Source organism: Erithacus rubecula (genome assembly GCF_903797595.1).
Source record: "Erithacus rubecula genome assembly, chromosome: 25".
Classification (NCBI taxonomy): domain Eukaryota; kingdom Metazoa; phylum Chordata; class Aves; order Passeriformes; family Muscicapidae; genus Erithacus; species Erithacus rubecula.
Window position 1 is genome coordinate 2,417,701 of NC_136677.1, and position 18,402 is coordinate 2,436,102.

The 18,402-nt window shown below is 43.5% G+C and overlaps 1 protein-coding gene across 1 annotated transcript in view; it reads left to right on the forward strand.

Moving 5' to 3' along the window:
- The window catches only part of ARHGEF12 (Rho guanine nucleotide exchange factor 12), a 71,493-nt gene that overhangs the window by 19,884 nt on the left and 33,207 nt on the right, over nt 1–18,402 (forward strand). Inside the window, exons 2-4 of the mRNA XM_079326803.1 lie at nt 13,595–13,618; nt 14,261–14,349; nt 15,623–15,679. Coding sequence (XP_079182929.1) covers nt 13,595–13,618; nt 14,261–14,349; nt 15,623–15,679 — 170 coding nt within the window. The remainder of the gene's footprint in view (nt 1–13,594; nt 13,619–14,260; nt 14,350–15,622; nt 15,680–18,402) is intronic.

Genomic DNA, 18,402 nt, shown 5'->3' on the forward strand with positions numbered 1-18,402 from the left:
TCCTGGTTCCTCCTCACTGACTTCAATGACTTCAAGTTCAATATTTTGCATGAAAATTTAAAATGGGTGAATTGGAGTGTTTTTGAAAGGATTTTTAATATAAATATATATGACACAAATACATATATGTATATGTAAAGACATAAATGTATGAAATACATAAATAGGTAAAAATAATGCTTTATAATGTTTTACATATTTTTATGATTACAAAACAACCTGCAATAATAAATTGGTGATAAGGGTAAACTGAGGCAGCTGAGAAATGAGAATTTGCTCTGTACAGTGAAGGAAATGGGAAATACCAATATTTAAACCAAAATATTGTTTAGTAAATTGAAGTTTATTGATCTGTCAGATTGTCCCATCTGTGTTTCACTTGATGATGAGGAAGATTAGGGAGAAAAATGTGGAAATTCTTGATTTTAGAAGGTAACCCAAGTTAAAAAATCTCTGTTTTGACACTGTCAGCAGAGGCAGAACCCCTTTTCCTTGGCTCTGTGATTCCACATTGGTTAAAAAAAAACCCAATATTGATCATTTTTTCCCCTTGTGCTTCCCAAGCTTTGATCCCCTGGCTGGATTTTCTCCTTCCCTCTGGTTTACCATTTTCATCTGGAGCACTGACATTTTCTGATTTGTGAAATTCCTAGAAAATTGAGGAGCTGGGCAAAGGTTTCAAAATAGGAACCAATGCGAAGGAGGAGCCCTCTGCTATTTTGAAAATGATAATGCAAAGGGAGAAGCATGGAAAATACAAGTTCTGGCTGGGAAATTATTGGATGGAGCAGGAAGATGGAGGGGTAGGAGTTGATTTTTTTGGCTTCCTGTCTTTTTGGGTAATTACAGCCTTGCTGCAGTTGTGGCTTGGAGATGATGTTTGGTACCAGCATCCTTAAAAAATTTGATCATGAGAACTGAGGAAATGCTAGAAGAAAATGACTCTTATTAATATATTAAAGTGGTTTGCTGCAGTTTCATTTTTTAATAGGGGAAAAAAAAAAAAAAAAGGCGGAATTTAATGAGGAATAGGATAATTGAAGTCAAATCCCCAAAAATGAGTTTGGTGGAGTTCTTTGGGGTTTATGGCAAGGACTAAAATAGAGATGTTGGTTTTTGCCTGCTCTGTCTGGCAGTTTGTTAATGGAGAGCAGGAGCCCGGGGCCCTGGGAAGATTTACATTAATCAAACACAAACAGACAGTGTAGCGTGAAGAAATTTCTATCCAGCACTGCTCCCAAACTTCATTAGTTTATTGGGGCAGAAAAAGCAAACAGCCCCTTCACCCTGCAATCCTCCCCTGGGGCTGCAGCACTTGGGGAAGCTCAAAATCCCCCTGGTCTGACCTCTGAGATTCCCTCTGTGCATGGCAGGGATGGGCAGAGCACAATTCTGCTTTATTCATTATTCCCCACTCCTGGAACAACCCAGGTTGTGTTTTCCTGTATGGTTTGGGGTTTTTTTTTTGGTGTTTTCCCAGGTGCTACACATTGCAGAAAGGTAAAATGTGACCCTGCCAAAGGCTGGGAGTGGATTGAAGGGGGGAAAAAAAATAAAAAAATCTCAGTGCCCTCTGCCAAGCCTTTGTTGCTGTGCCTCGTGATGCAGCTCCTGTTGGGATTTTGTGGCAGGAATGCACACAAATCTATATTTTTATATATATATATATTTATATATATACAAGCATTTAGATGCACACAGAACAAACACATCCCTATAAATATAAATGCCCATACAGAACAAACACATCCAACCCCTACACACACACATAAACACACTTATATACATATTTTTTTCCACATCCCTATAAATATAAATACCCATACAGAACAAACACATCCATCCCCTACACACACACATAAACACACTTATATACATATTTTTTTTCAGCTGGAAATGCTGGATTTTAAACTCCCTGCTGCTGCTGTCCCTGTGCCCATGAGCAGCCCTGGCTGGGAGGAGGTGGGAGAGAAGAGGTGGAGTTTTCTTCCTTCCCATGAGTGGTCAGGGAATAAATCAGGCAGATTCCTCCCAAGGATACCCAGCCTGGAAACCCCGGGAAGCTTCCAAAGAGTCTCAGGCTGCTGGGGAGGATTTGGGATCAGAGCACTCCCCTGGCAATGGGCTTTTGGGATGGCCCTGCTCAGCTGACTCTGGCATGTAGAACAGGTAATACAGAGCCTTTGTTCCTATTCCTGAGCCAGGAATGCCTTCCCTGCATGCAGAGCACAGAGAAAGGATTTTTTTTTCCTTTAATATCTACTGGAAAAAAGGGTGGGAGGGGAGGTTTGTCTTCTTTTTTTTTTTTGTTTTTTTTCCTTCCTGTTTTAATAGCTGCTGTGTCAACCTGAGTTACTCCTTTATATTTTTGCTGTGAAAATGGCCAGTTTAATGTTTGCTGTGAAAAAAAATCTGTGTCTTGGTGTCTGAGCTCAAGAACAAAGGTTTGGAAAACATGGAAAGATGCTTTAGATGCTGACAGCATTCCCTTCTTTCCATTTCCCAATAATTCCATCTGAGACCCTCCTCACCAGCCACAGGCAATGGGATTTTTGATAAGCTGATATTTTATGCATGTTGATGTTAAATTAGCTGTTGGTGCTTAAGCCACCATCTCTGAATGTTTCTGGGTGGGGTTTATTTTTCTGAATGCCTTTTTTCACTGATTGATGTGTTTTTGTTATTTCATTTTATTGTAAAGTGGTCTAAAATTTAAAGAAATTGTATGTGTCACGGGGATGATGTGGACAGATTTGAGGCAGTGTTGATACAGTGACAGCCATGAGCACAGAGAGAAAATGCAGTAGAAAGGCTGTGATGATCTGTTGTTTTTTTTTTAAACATAAATATAAATATAAATACAGCCAGTGAGGGCTGGCAATTCTCATCATCCTGCCTGATGAGGGGGAGGCACCCAGAGCTGAAGGTGTCACTGACCCCAGGGGGAAACAGCTCCAATCTGGCATTGCTGTTTCTGCTGCCTTGGTTATTTCCACTCATATCTTGGGGAATTTGCTGCAGTCACCTTTTAGCAGCTGGGAGCTTTCCTGAGTAAACATTTGTTTGGGTTTTTTTTTTTTTTTTTTTCCCTTCTTTTGCTTGTATTTTTATTTATTTTATGAGACCCAAGAGGCAAATACTAATACAAACACATCCAGAGGCTTATTAATAGCTCTGGGTTTGACTCACAGGCTGTTCTCAGGATCTTGAGCCATTTTACAAGGAGTTCACTCCTGGATTTTTATCTTCCATTTTACAGTTGGGAGAAACAGGGCTTTATATTGCTGAGAAATCCTGATCCTGTTGTGCTCCACTCCTCCCCAGTCAGTTTTTCTGGATTTATGCTGCAGTTGGAGATGGGATGGGAAGGAGCAGAGCATGCCATGAATGCCTGTGTACATTTTTTCCCCTCCTCATGCAATGTGTGCTATGTGCATCTTTTCTCTTGTGTTTTATGGGCCACAGCAGCATTTCAGGGGAGAAATAATTGGTTTGAAGATCCCAGAAGCCTCTTCTTTTTTCTTAGGCCATTTCAACAACTGAGATAGCTTCAACTCCAGTATACAGCACTGCTAATCCCTTTATAGCTCAGCTGACATCACATTTTCTTCTTCTGGAGAACTGCAATGTATGGTGGAGAAACTTTCCATGGAAGTTTCTAAAATCTGAGTGAATGTTGGGACAGAAACCCTGCTGGGAGGTGTGGAAGCCAGCAAGGTGAAATGCTCATTTAGTTGCATACTTGGAATTTAGGCTCAAATAGTTTGGTTACCCTTGGTGTTTGTATCTACAGGAGTAGAACTTGAAGGGCTAAGAGCTAAAAATAAGTTGAATTACCACAGGTTAAGCAACACTGTGGTAATGATTTCTTGATTCTCTCCATGCTGCAGCTTTCCTTTGTAAAATTGTGGATCCAATTTTTCCCCTTGGTGTAAATTAAGCCACTGGGAGCACTTTGCCTTTGGGTGGTTTTAGACATATTAACTGTAAATTAGTTTATGGCAGCTGGGAAATATTTAGAAGCCCTGCAGAGGTCAGAGGGGTGGATGTTGTCTGCACATCCCATGCAGAATGGGTGTAATTTGGCCAAAGGTTCATCACTGAATAGGGAAAGGGAAGGCAGGGCTGGAAATGCTTTTGGGTTGAGTGTCTGCTTAGCTTTGAACTCATAAACTGAGTCTTGGCTTTCATTTCCAGAGCAGCAAACCCATGTGAACCTTTCAAACAACCTAAGGAGGGCTGAAGGGAAATGTGAATTAAGGCAAGGTGCCTGCTGACCTGCTTTGTCCCAGGAATAACTCAATAAACCTTTGGGTTGTGCAGTAGGTCAGACAAGCTGATAACAGCTCTGGGAGGTGGAAAGCCAAGGGGAAGGAGCTGCTGGGCTCTTGTGCTGCTGCTGATGCTGTCAGGTCACAGTGACACCTGTGCCAGGGGAAAATCACAGAATCCCAGGGTGGTTTGGGCTGGAAGGGACCTTAAAGATCATCCAGACCCGTGGCAGGGACACCTTCCAGTGTCCCAGGTGCTCCAGCCCAGCCTTGGACACTTCAGGGGTCCAGGGGCAGCTGCTCTGGCTGTGCCCACCCTCCCAGGGAGTAATTCCTTCCTAATATCCAACCTACACCTGCTAGTTTGAAGCCATTTGCAAAAAGTCTCCATTTTTCAGCTCCTGGAAGGCCACAGTGAGGTCACCCCAAAGCTTTTCCTTCTCCAGGCTGCACAATCCCAATTCTCCTTGGGAAGACAGGGACACAACAAACCAAAGCTGATAAACAACAACAGCTCAGCCCTGTCACTTCTTTCAAACATCCTTTGAAAGGCACCTGGGAGGAGCAATAAATGTCTTATTGCAGGTTTTTCAGTGCAGTCTCAGTGGTTCCAGGCATGGAGGTGTGGTGTTCCTGTGCCAGGCAGCTGCACTCACTGCCCAGAAATGTGAACTCTGGGCCAAATATTCCTCTGTGCCTCTGAACCCTGTACATATATTTGCAAAACTTAAAGCAGCCTAATTGGAGGCAGCATTGCACTATTTTGAAAGCTACATTTCCAGTTGTATTGCATGTGCTGTGTGTTAGGCTTGGTTTTTTCTTTTTCTTTCTTTCTTTTTTTTTTTTTTTTTCACTCCTCCCTTCCTAATTGCTGTCTTTTGCTGTTTTTAAGGACTGTTTCCACAAGCAGGCTCGTTGCTGGTTCATAACAACCACAAGCTGGGTATGGCATTAATAAGGAACTAGGCTTGGTGCCTAATGAAATGCAAAAAAAAAAGTGATCCCAGCCCTGGGTGTGTGTGTCAGGTGAAAACAAATCCCCTGGCACTCCACAGCTTTGGGTCTCTGCTCTGCTTAGGAAAATAAAATTGTCTTTTGATTTTTTTTTGGGGCAGCTCACTGCTGCAGAGTCAGTGAAGGAGGAGCTGCCAGCTCTGCATTGCAATTATTGGCAAGCAAAGCAAACATTTTATTTCCCTGTAATTAGCTGCACTTTGGGGAGGGCAGGTTAATTTGGACTCCACGCCCTGTCTGCACAAGAAACCCCAGTGCTTGATTTGATTCTTTCAGGCTGTGGGCAAAGGGGTTGGAAAGGATTTTTTCAGAAGTGAAAGCTGGAGGAGTGAATCACAACAAATGTGTTCTACCCTTTTTCCTTCCTTTTTTCCAATTAGCAAAACTCAGGATGTAAAGGTGATGTGAAAATCTGGAGAAAATTGGATATTTTGGGGCTCTTCTAGTATGGCCAAACCACATATTTCAGCTTTTTTCTTGCTTTTTTCACCTTTCAGGGAAGCTTGAGCTCTCTAGGCCTGGGAATATTTGTCTATGGCCTACTTCAAAATAAATAAATGAGTGAGAAAAGTGGGTCATAACTTCTGAAATCACAAGCTTGACCTTTCTCCTGCACCTGGTCACTTGTGTTAAATGGGTCATGCAGTAAAAGCTTGAAAAGGAGCAAACCCTCAATTTTCTTTTCTGCCATGCACTCATTTTGTGTGAATTTTGTGACAACATTTTCTGCAAGTATTTTTAGAAAATAAACAAAACAATTAGCCTCTTTCAGCATTTGTGATGTTTAAATTTTTTTTTTTTGGCCGTTTTGAAGCTGTCAATTTTTTTGTTTTTGTTTTTGTTGCTGATATTGTTGTTGTTTTTCTTTCCCAGAGGTGGAAACTGAGAGATTCAGTAATTTGTAACCAGTCACGTTGGGAAACCAGTAGGAAATCTCTTGGGATTTGGCAACCTCTGCTCCCCACCAATTTCTGAGCAGGTTTTGTGCTTGCTCTGAGCTACATTCAGTGGCCAAACCTTATCCCTATTACTCAAATCTTCCTTTTTAGGCTGAATCTAAAGGCAGCATGAAGGAAACATGAGCAACTTGAGTTTATTTGTGTTCCCTGCAGTGCCCCCTCCCCATTTTTATTTATTTCCTTCCAGCTTGTTGTAGGGATATTAAACAATAAATTGCCTTGTGTGACAACTCCAGGGGGAAAACTGCTGCTGCTTCTGAGCCTTGGAAGTGGAAGAACAGCACTGGAAATGAAAATTCTCCCTCTGGAGGGTTTTTTTGCTGGGACTCAGAGTTCTTGCAGGGTCCTGGCCTGAGCACAGAGCAGACAAAGGGCACATTGAGAGTGGCTGCTGGGGAATCCCTCCTTCCCTGCCTGCCCTCTAAATGCAGCTCTTTCTCCATCAAAAAGCCCTGACATCAGCTCTTGGAAAAATCCAAGTGCTTGTGTCATGGAAAATAGCTGAGGCACTTGCTTGGGTTGAATGGTTGAACTGTGGATGGAAGTTCTCTGGAGATGCTTTTCTTCTTCCTTTTCCCAGAGTTGGTGTTCTCAGAGGGGATGAAACCCTTCCCACGTGGGGTTTCAGGGAAGGGCACTGAGGATGGAGCACAGCTGTTTTGTGGAGGAGATTTATCTTTGCATTGGTTTTCTTTCATCATTTTAAGCTGTTTTTTTTTTTCTTGCTCCCTTCTCATGCTGCCACCTTCTCTTCACCAATCCTCACCCAGAGCCCAACCACAAAAATGAAAGACAAATCTGTATATAGATATTTAATTTTTTTGAAGCTCAAAGAGGAAAGCAAGGCACCAGTGGAATCCTCTTTCCCTGCAGAAATTCTTCTCCCTTAGAATCCTGACCCTCCCCATCTTACAGATGGAACTTGCCAGCCTTCCACACTTTGATTTTTATCAAATTCATCTTAACCCAGTTGAAGTGTTTTGTTCAGCACATTGGTTGCCATGGCACCAGTCCCTTGCATTGATCCATCTCCTGATCCATCAGGAAATGTGCTGATGGGCTCTATTGGCTACTCTGCATTTTCTCTGCTAAAAGGAAAATTGAATGTATTCTGGTTATGGGCAGAGACATTAGTGGCCTGAAAAATGATAGAATATTGAGTGGGAGGCACTTGCTGGTGCTTTATTAAAGCAAATGCAGCACTGAGGGATGTTCAGGGGGATTCCTTAATTTTCCTTCTCTGGAGGCAGCAACTCCTGCCCATGGAGCTGTGGGCAGTGCAGGGTTAATAATGCCAGGGAGGATTCCTCAGTGAGTCACTGCCTCAGCTGTGCTGCTGCCTGGACTCCCACAAAAATAACAGAGCTCCCAGTGCCTGCCTCCCTCCCTGCAGCCCTAAAATCCATCAAATCCATCAAATCCATCCCTGGGCTCTCACAGCTCCCAGGAACCCTCCACTGAATCCCTGTGTTTCCTGCTCTGTGTGTCCAGTGCCATCAGGATGGGTTTTGTTGGGTTTGGTGGTGTTTTTTTTTGTTTTTGTTTTTGTTTTTCTGAATTTGGGGAAAACCCTCCCTGCTGCCTCCTTGCAAGTCCCTAAAATCCATCCCTACGTTCTCAGGAATCCTCCCCATTTGGATTCCTGTTTCCCTGCTTCATGTGTCCAATCTGTTGCCATTAGTATACAATGGTTTTTATTATTTTTTGGGGGTTTTTTGGTTTTTTTTTTTTTTTTTTTTTTTTTTTTTTTTTTGGGAGAAACCCTCCCTTCTGCCTCCTTGCAATCCCTAAAATCCATCCCTAGGCTCTCAGGAACCCTCCCCCTTTGGATCCCTGTTTCCCTGCTCCAATCTGTTGCCATCACTATGCAATGGGTTTGTTGTTTTTCTTTTTTTTTAATATTTTTTAAATTTATTTGGTGGTTTGGAGCTCCTGTGCCTGGATGAGTGGAAAGGATGAGCCAGCAGCTCCTGCAGGGGTTGATGCTGAGGTGGCTGTGTTGGATCAGGGCTGTTCCACCTGCAGTTATTGCTGTTTTTTCCTGCTTCCTGCATCTCTATTTTCCCTGGATCTGCCTGTCACTTGTCACCACTGCCCCTTTCCCTTCTTGGGACACAAAGCTGGTTTCAGCTCCATGGAAAGGTGCTGTTGGTGCTGTTTTGTGTCAGCACTCTTCCCCTAAAACCTTTGTTGAAATAGATTCCCTTCCTTGTTTTCCTTTCATTCTGTCTCTTCCAAGATGAAATTCTGGGAGTTGTTTGCAGACTATCATTTGTGTCAATGCTTACAATCAAAATTTCTCTGAGTGCTGGCAGTGAGGTCCAATCAGAGTGTTGAAAATGAAGTTTAATGGGTAATAAAGGAGCTGGATGCACTAGGAACAGACCTGGAATTGTTCAGTGATTTCCTCCTGTCACCCAGAAACAGATTTTGGTTTTTCCAGGATCTGTTTGAGGAGAGAACAATCTCACTCAGCATTCCCAAAATCTTGAACACCCATCCCAGGGCCAGGCTGGGTGGGCTTGGAGCAGCCTGGGATAGTGGAAGGATGATCTGGAATTCTAAGTGAGTTAAAATCACCTTTCACCAAAATCCATGGAGCTGTTGGTGGCCAAAGGTTTCTCATTGACTCATGACTTGGTGGAAACCTGAATTAGAATGAGATTTAAAAAAAAAACCAGAATTTGGGGTTTTTATTGGGGGGGCTTTGAGATAACCTTGGGTTTTCCTCTTCTCCTTCTAAATGTGTCAAAAGGATCAATAACCAACCCTGGACTGTTTTTCCTCCTGAATTTGGCATCATCTCTTGTGTTGGCTGCTTTTCTTGGAAATTTATAACTCATTCTGAGGTTTTTTCTGCAAAGAGCAACATCTTATTTAAATGAAACTAATAAAGCACTGAAGCAGCTTCTATTGCAACTGTTCATCTCCTAATTAAAGATTAGTTCTGTCAAGCAAGCAGTTTTTGGCTGTTCCCTTCTGCATGGGTTTCACAACATTTCTTACTCATCTGGGCACAAGTTGGAGTAATTTCTCCTTGCACAGTGCAAACACACACAAGCTTCATTTCAGACATGTGAGCAGTCCTTCAACTAAAGTTAGGCACATAAATAAATATTTCCAAGGTTGAGGCCCTTCTCTGAATCTAAATGTTTTTCTCTTTGATCAGCTTTGGAGATAGGAGATACTCAAATTCTGGTAATATTTTAGTAGTGGAGAAAAGAATAAAAAAATAAAATAAAGAAAAAGCCCCAGCATGGTTATCTGTGCTATTTATGGTCAGCTATATTTTCAACCTCCTGGGCTGGAATGGAATGCTTTGTACTGCTGGAAGCTGGGAATCCTCCCTTGCTCTGCTGTTTTTTGACACATTAAGTCTTCAAATTACCTTTTTCTGCTTGGCTTCAAGGTGGTTGTTAGGCACTGCTGGTGGATATGTGTGAGCTAACCTGAAATACAATGTTTAATCCACACTGCTCCTACTTGGAGGTGTATTTTCCTCACTTAAATAGATTTTCCTAATGCAGCATGACTAAGAAGACACACTTTTAGTCACTTGATGCATTTAAATGACTCCAATTATTCAAGACCCAGCATTTTAAAAACAAAATCTGACTTGGCTTTTAATTGGTGCTGGTGTTTGGGAGAGTGGAACAACTCGTTTGAAAATGTGCTGATGTTCATCAGTTATCAGACAAAATGTCTACAGGGGTTTTATCATGGAGCCTCAACTTGCCAGCTCCATTTGGAATTGAGGCTCCAGCTGTTCACCACACCCTTCTTGCTGCTGTTTACAGTAGGAGGTGAAATCAATTTTAATTTGAATTGTGTTGTGCTGGGTGCTGTAGCACAGTGAGGGGATTTTCAGGGCTGCTGTCAGATTTAATATTATTTCCATTATTAATATTATTTTCAGTTGGAACACAGATAAACTCATGGCAGCTAATCTGTGGTCTTGGATTGGATTTTATTCAGTTTTTACTCTGCTGTAGTGTTTGAAATGAGGAATGGCTTCCAGGTGGTGTTGAGGCAGGGAAATGGGAAAAGGGAAAAGGGAGGAATGTGGTACTGAATTCTCCAGCAAGGATCAGTGGGGTAACCTCAGCTCAGCTGAAATGGCTGGGATTTCATAGCTCAGTGCCCAGGGATGATTTCAGATCCAGGAGGATCCAGGAGGAGATTTCCCATGGATAATTTCAGATCCAGGAGGATCCAGGAGGAGATTTCCCAGCAATGATTTCAGATCAAGGAGGATCCAGGAGGAGATTTCTCAGAAATGATTTCAGATCCAGGAGGAGAAGTTTTTGGGGGGGCTGGAGAGCTTCACCTTCAGTCTGGCTGGGCAAAGTCCATCCCTTTCCAGCTCTGTTCATTTTAGGGAATACTTGTGAGGCAAAGGAAAGGCAGGAGAGGGTGTGGAGTGCTGGTTGTGCAGCACCCAGAGACTTTGCTGGGATGGTCTGCTGCCTCCATCCCTGCCCTAAACCCATCCCTGCTCCCCAAACCCATCCCTGCTCCCCAAACCCATCCCTGCTCCCCAAACCCATCCCTGCTCCCCAAACCCATCCCTGATCCCCAAACCCATCCCTGCTCCAAACCCATCCCTGCTCCAAACCCATCCCTGCTCCCCAAACCCATCCCTGCCCCAAACCCATCCCTGCCCCCCAAACCCATCCCTGCTCCAAACCCATCCCTGCTCCAAACCCATCCCTGCTCCCCAAACCCATCCCTGCTCCCCCAACCCATCCCTGCTCCCCCAACCCATCCCTGCTCCCCAAAACCATCCCTGCTCCCCAAACCCATCCCTGCCCCAAACCCATCCCTGCTCCAAACCCATCCCTGCTCCAAACCCATCCCTGCTCCAAACCCATCCCTGCTCCCCAAACCCTTCCCTGCCCCAAACCCATCCCTGCTCCAAACCCATCCCTGCCCCCCAAACTCATCCCTGCTCCCCAAACTCATCCCTGCCCCAAACCCATCCCTGCTCCAAACCCATCCCTGCTCCCCAAACCCATCCCTGCTCCCCAAACCCATCCCTGCTCCAAACCCATCCCTGCTCCAAACCCATCCCTGCCCCAAACCCATCCCTGCCCTAAACCCATCCCTGCTCCCCAAACCCATCCCTGCCCCAAACCCATCCCTGCTCCCCAAACCCATCCCTGCCCTAAACCCATCCCTGCTCCCCAAACCCATCCCTGCTCCCCAAACCCATCCCTGCTCCAAACCCATCCCTGCCCCAAACCCATCCCTGCTCCCTAAACCCATCCCTGCTCCAAACCCATCCCTGCTCCCCAAACCCATCCCTGCCCCAAACCCATCCCTGCTCCCCAAACCCATCCCTGCCCCCCAAACCCATCCCTGCTCCCCAAACCCATCCCTGCTCCAAACCCATCCCTGCTCCAAACCCATCCCTGCTCCCCAAACCCATCCCTGCCCCAAACCATCCCTGCTCCAAACCCATCCCTGCTCCAAACCCATCCCTGCCCTAAACCCATCCCTGCTCCAAACCCATCCCTGCCCCAAACCCATCCCTGCTCCCCAAACCCATCCCTGCTCCCCAAACCCATCACTGCTCCAAACCCATCCCTGCCCTAAACCCATCCCTGCTCCCCAAACCCATCCCTGCTCCAAACCCATCCCTGCCCCAAACCCATCCCTGCTCCCCAAACCCATCCCTGCTCCAAACCCATCCCTGCTCCCCAAACCCATCCCTGCCCCAAACCCATCCCTGCTCCCCAAACCCATCCCAGGGAGGAGGATTCTCCAGATGCAGCTGGATCCTGACCCCTTGTACCATCCAGCTGTGGGTTTTGGCTCCCACCCCACAGGATTTTTATATTCACTGGTAAGGTCAAAGCACAAAAAAAAAAACAAACCAAAAAACCAAAAAAAAACCCAAAAAAACCCCCCAAAAATAACCCAAAACCCAGTGTTTTCAGCACTGCTTTATTTCCAAAATCTTTAAAGTTCCTTCCTAAAGAATTAATCACCAGCCTGGGTATAATAAGCAGAAAGGTTTTACACAAGTTCTGGAATTGGAAAATGGGATATTTGTGCTTCACAGGTAATAAAGAGCTCAGAACCAGCCCAAAAATGAACTCACTGGGTGTTTTCTACAAACTCTGCCTGTGGCTGCAGGAGCAGAGCTGCAGTTCTGGGTGCTGATAAGAACCTCTGTAGGATAAAGTTTGTCACTGAAAATGCTTCATTAAAATACTTCCCAGTGGTGTTAGTGTTTTTTATGCAACTCAAAAGTTCAAATGCATCATCAGATAAAAAATGGGGTGAAATTCATCCTAAACATCATTTCCTGCCTTTCCCTGGATTCCTTTTTTTTTTCTGCTTTTCAGTGAAACATTTGATTGCTGCATCTGTTGGCTGCTCAGGGTTCAGGCAGGGTTAGGATGGCCTGAGATGACTTTTATTTTCCTTTTTCTTTCCTTTGGGATTCAAGCTGAATGTCTTGCACTTCCTTCAGTGGCTGAAATCTGTACATGGGAAGGTGGGATGCTGAAGAGATGTGGCGTGGATTTCACAGATTTTTAAGATAAAACAGATTTTTTGGGGGGCAGGAGGAAGGAGGATTGCCACCTCTTCCCTCCAATTAATTAACTTTTTGCTGTTCATGCACTCACAAACTTTGTCTACTCCCTTAATTTGGAAGCTGCTGTTTTTAGGTCAGCACACGAGATTTATGAATCCAGGATTTTTTTTTTTTTTTCCTTGAATTTCTTCCCTTTAATCCCTCAACCCAGCACTTCTTGAAAAAATGTATATAAATAGAAAAAAAATGCTTTAAAAATAACTTATATATAGATTTATAGGGGGAATTGTGAGCTATAAACCATCAGGAGAGTCTTCATTTAGAACAAAAAGTGGTTTAAGTTACCTGTTCTTGCCTTGCACAGCTCTAAATGTGAAGGATCTAAAACAAAAATGGAGCTGAACTTGCAAGTGTGAGAAGGAAATAATTGTTTTTTTATCAGAGTAGAAATTTTGGTGCCACCTTGTTCTGTCAGGAATTCAAGAAAAAAAAAAAAAATCCTGGATTCATAAATCTCGTGTTTTCCTCAGTTAAAAATACAAATGTAGTTTTTTCTCCCTTCGATTTTGGATTTGTTGTTTTGGTTACCTGTGTGTATAACCCTACTGGGGATAGATAATTTAATTTCAACTTGTTGCACTTGTCTCAAAGATGGTGAGTTTATGGAGTTTCATGAAAATAGAAATTGTTCTTACTGAGGGTACCAGAGAAATGTAAAACAATTGTTTGTATTTAAGCACTAATGTTGCTATCAAACCTAATATTGAAAAATAAAAGTTCATTAAACTATTTTTTTTTCTTTTCAGGTTTCCTCTCAAAAAACCTTCGAGGTGAGTTCCTGAAATTTGTTTTTTATCTGTATTATAAATTAAGCTGCAGCATTTTTACAGGGGAGATGCTTTTAAAAGTTAAAAAAAAAAAAAAAAAAAAAGCAAATACCTGTAGTAGCCATTACAGATGTGAGGAAATCAATATCCAGATGGGGATAAGGTGCCAAAAATAGATTTATTTGGTGTCCTTGGCATGGGGTGACATGGCTGGGGGCTCATCTTACCTGAGATTTGAGATGGTCCAGCTGCTTCCAGGGGATATTCTAAATCTCCAATTTTACCTGAGATATTTACAGTTTGCTGGGACATTTCATGAGAGGTTTTATTTTTTTTTTTTTCCCCATTAAATTAATTTAGCTTTTAAGATGAAATATAGGCTGATGCTGAATGATAAAGAGAATTCCACTTGCTGTTCCCAATTCTGGAGGTTACCATGACTGTCCTGGAACCTTGGATCCACTCCCAGAGATTGCACAGATCATTTTTCCCCCTTTCAAATTCAGCCTGGCAATAAATGTTTCAAGGGAACTCGATGCCTGGGGCTATAATGTGAATTTCTGGTGAGCAGGCAGAGCTGGTTGAGGTTTGTGTGACAGTTCTCTGGGCTCAGGGCTGAGGTTTTTGTCCTTTTCTGTGCCCCAGACATGGCAGCATTCTGAGCAGAGAGTCTCCAGCTGACAAGAAACAGAAGGTTGAACGTTGCAGCAGCACCCACGACTTTGATCCCACAGGTAAAAAAAAAAAAATCCTACAAATTCCATTTTAAAAACGGCCAGGAAACAGCTAAAAAATGGTTTTCGTGTGGTTTTTCAGTGCAAGAGGGAATGTGGGCATTGAAATGGATTTTTAATTTTTTAGTGTATCAGTAAATAATTATAACAGCTTGCAGCAAATTAGGAGGCGAAGGTTGGAATTAGCTGGGAGTTCTTCAGTGAAATCTGAAATTGGAGATGTGCTGGGGGGTTTAATTTTGGGGGGTTTGTTTTGTCCTTCAGTAGATTTTGATCCCTCTCTGCCTCTCCTGTGACTCATCTGAAGATGAACACTTCATTTTAAAGGATTTGCCATCCTGCTTTTATTTAGCCTGATTTTATTTTAGTTCAATTAGGGGAAGAGGGTTGACACAGGATTCTTGTTCTCTCTGAAACACTCACTCATGAAATTGCTGCCAGGCCCTCCTGGCCCCATGCAAGGTGCATTTTTCCTGTCTGTGCATTCAGGATTTTCCCTGGGGCTTGGGGAGGTGAAGGGAAAGGGGGGCACAACTGGTAAAATGTGGGTTTTTTGTGCACAAAGCTGATGTTTATAAATGGTTCCTGCCACTGGCTGCATGAGTCCTCCTATGCACAAAATAAATGAAAATGGGCTTTAAATGCCAGTAAAGGAAAAAAAAACCCTGGTTTAATGCTCATCTGCTTTTCCTTTGTCCTTTGGGATGGGTAATGTAAAATCATTTCAGGTTGGGGGAGATCTCAGGCTGTGAACTCATTTTGTAAAAGCAATTTAATTTCTCCAGAAACAAACTCCAGGAATCCTGTAATCTTAATTTGCAGCAAGTCACTGCAGTGTTGAGAGCTGTTCCCTGGCCCTGTGCTTTGCTAGGGGAGCTCTGCCCTGCAGAAACCCTTTTTTGTTTTTTGGAGGGGTGAATTCAGGATGCTGTGCCTGTGCTGATTATTGACTCTGGGGAGAAACACTGCCAGAGTCTGTGTGCTTGGGCTGGTTTTTGTCTGTGCTTGCTGCACAGAGCTCCTTTGGGTGTGTGCTGGCTCCTGTGACAGATTCTGTGTGCTGTTACCTGTGTCTCCATGTATTATTCACCCCTTATTCTGTGTTTTGTTCACATCTTATTTGTGTTTTGCACGATTTAACCCCATAAATCCAACTCTGCGTTGTTTTTTTTTTTCCCCATGAAGTTTGTTGTTTGTTTATTTTTTTTTTTTCCTCATGTTTGGTCTCCATATTTTCTATATCTCTCTCTCCTTCTCTCCTGCTCTCGTGCAGATAGCTCCTCCAAGAAGACAAAGTCTAGTTCTGAGGAGAGTAAATCCGAGACCTATGGTAAGCCAAAGCTGCAGCTCCCCCTGGGCAGCTCCTGCTTTTCCTGCCTGTCAATCCCAGCCTTTCCCTCCCTGATCTGCATGGTTGGCTCTGCAGCAGGGTCTGCCCTTCATCCTGCTTCAGTTCTCAGCTTTTATTGTGCTGGTGGCTGGGAAATGTCACAGGGAGCACACAGCTCCCCAAGGGGTTTGTGCTTTAGGAAAGGCTGGGTCACCTTCCCAAGGAATTCACCTTCCCAAGGAATTCACCTTCCTGCTTTAAGTGGGGCTCTTCCCTGTGGCTTCCTTGTGACAGACATGGAAAAATGGATCTGTGAAGAATTGAGGGTGAGGATGGAGCTGCTCTGTCTTGCAGTAAATGCCCCATAACAAGTCTGGGAATCTCCCCACACATCCTGTCCCTGCTCCCTCAGCTTTCCCAGCTGGGACACTCTGGGACTGGGACACTCCCTGCTCTGATCACCTCCTCCCCTTGCAGTCTCTGCAGGTATTTGCATCCAGACCTTAGAGCTAGAAGGCAATAAAATACTTATTGCCTTAATACTTATTGCCCAGGTTGTTTTTGGAATCCTATCAGCATCTTCAGCCCCTTGGACTTGGGCTGAATGTGGCTGCATTTTTTATTTCCAAGTGTGCATGTCCTGACTCCAGCTGTGAGTTGCCTTCCTTTTCCTTTACTGCCTTTTTTTTTTTTAAATTCATGTTTAAAACAGTCTGTGACACTTTCTGATTTTAATCTGCTCAGAAAATTGCTGCTGCTAAACCTGCTGTGGGATTTTGGATGCAGTGACTCTTCCAGAATCATCAGCTTTATCATTCCACTGGAATAAAACTGCCAGGTGCTCATGGCTGTGGCTCCAGCTTCTTAACCCACCTCTGGAATACAGAGTGATGCTGTCAGAGCAAGAAACACTAAAAAAATAACCAAACAACACCAAGCCTGAAGAGTTTAAACCAACACAGGCATGTTAGCAAAAGCTGGTGCAGTTTGGGGAGGTGTGTCCTGTTCTTTCTGTGAGATCTCTTCACTTCCCCTGGAATTTTGAATCACACATTTAAAAAAAAAAAAAAGAAAGCAGCAAAGTAATATGATAGTCACGTTCCTCAGGGTGTGAGAGTGTTCCTTCAGAAGCTGTAAACAGCTTTTTGGGTGCCTGGATGGAAACCTGTCTGGGGGAGAGCTGGCTTGCTGCAGCTTGTCATTCTTCTGCCACCCTCACAGGGAAGGAGCAGGGAGAGGCTGGAGCAGCAGGAGGTTGATTTGGGGGTGATTTTGTGGTTTTGAAACCAGATTTAGTCAGGAGAACCCTGGAGCAGCAGAGATTTGGGGGTGATTTTGTGGTTTTGAAACCAGATTTAGTCAGGAGAACCCTGGAGCAGCAGAGATTTGGGGGTGATTTTGTGATTTTGAAGCCAATTTAATCAGGAGAACCCTGGAGCAGCAGGGTTTGGGGGTGATTTTGAAACCAGATTTAGTCAGAAGAACCCTGTGCTCATTTTGCCTGGTGCTGTGAGTTAATGACAGGAAAAATTTGCTGAGACATCTCTGTGTTTGTCCCTCTGCCCCAGCCAGCAAAACCCAATTTCCCCAGTGATTTCTGCCTTCCTGCAGCTGCCCAGGATCCCTGGCAGCAGCTCCCACTCATCCTTCCTTCCCAGTGGCCCTGCCCTGCCTTTTGTCTGCTTTTCCCAGGTTTCTCTGCAATGTGTGCACAGCTCTGCTGTTTGCTTTGGAAGGGACCAAACTATTCCAAACCCTCCAAGTAGAAGCACTGCACTGATATTTTCCTCTCTGCTGACTGGACGGGGGGTGGCCACTAAAAAGGGAGTAATAGGGAAGGTTGGGATGACAGCAGGACAAGGAGCTGTGTGGCTTTGGTGGGTGTTGGAAAATTTTAATTCAGAATTGCTTGAAGTGTGTGAGTGGCTTGGGAGGGCAGAGTGGTCAGGGAGGGAAATTGTTCTAATGTGCAGAAATTAATTTATAGTGGCATGAAGCTCTTCTCAGTGAAATATTTTCATTAATAAACCCAACATCTCTGTTTGTATATTCAACAAAATTCAGATTATCAGGAGAGGGAATGAGTGTAGCTTGTTGTGCTGTGATTAGTGCCATGATCTCCCATGATATTTAATCTCTTTTTCTCAAAATAGCATTTTCATCCCTTAAATGAACTCAAAACTGAAATTACCTTTCAGGGTGGTAGGTGAGGTATCAGTTTCTCTTTCCTTTTCCTCACAATTTGGTTGCTCTCCATAAACTTCCTTTAAATTTAACAATCCTCAATTTCTGGCCTAAATATTGGCCTGGACTTGACACAAACTCTTTGACATATTTTCTCCAACTTTGTGATAAGTTTTAGGTTTTTGTTTTGAAACCCCAGATTTGAGATGTTTTAAAACTGAAACTTTCTGTCCCCAGTTTTTTTTTGGTTTGTGGTTTTTTTATTTTTATTTTTTCCAGTCCTTACCAGCTTTGTGTCTTTATGTTGTGGCCACGATTTTTCCAGAGAAATTTGCCTTTATAAAAATTCTGCTTATCTTTGTGGAGCAGCATTCCTGACAATATTTTATAGAACAGAAAGCTTCCCAAATGAAGTGAAACATTTGGCCACTCTCAAAACCCCTGAGGAGTTTGTGTTTTTTTTGTTTTTTTATTGAATGATTCATTTCAAATCCCTCTATTAAATTCAACTGCATTTTCCTATGGTGGCCTCACACCCC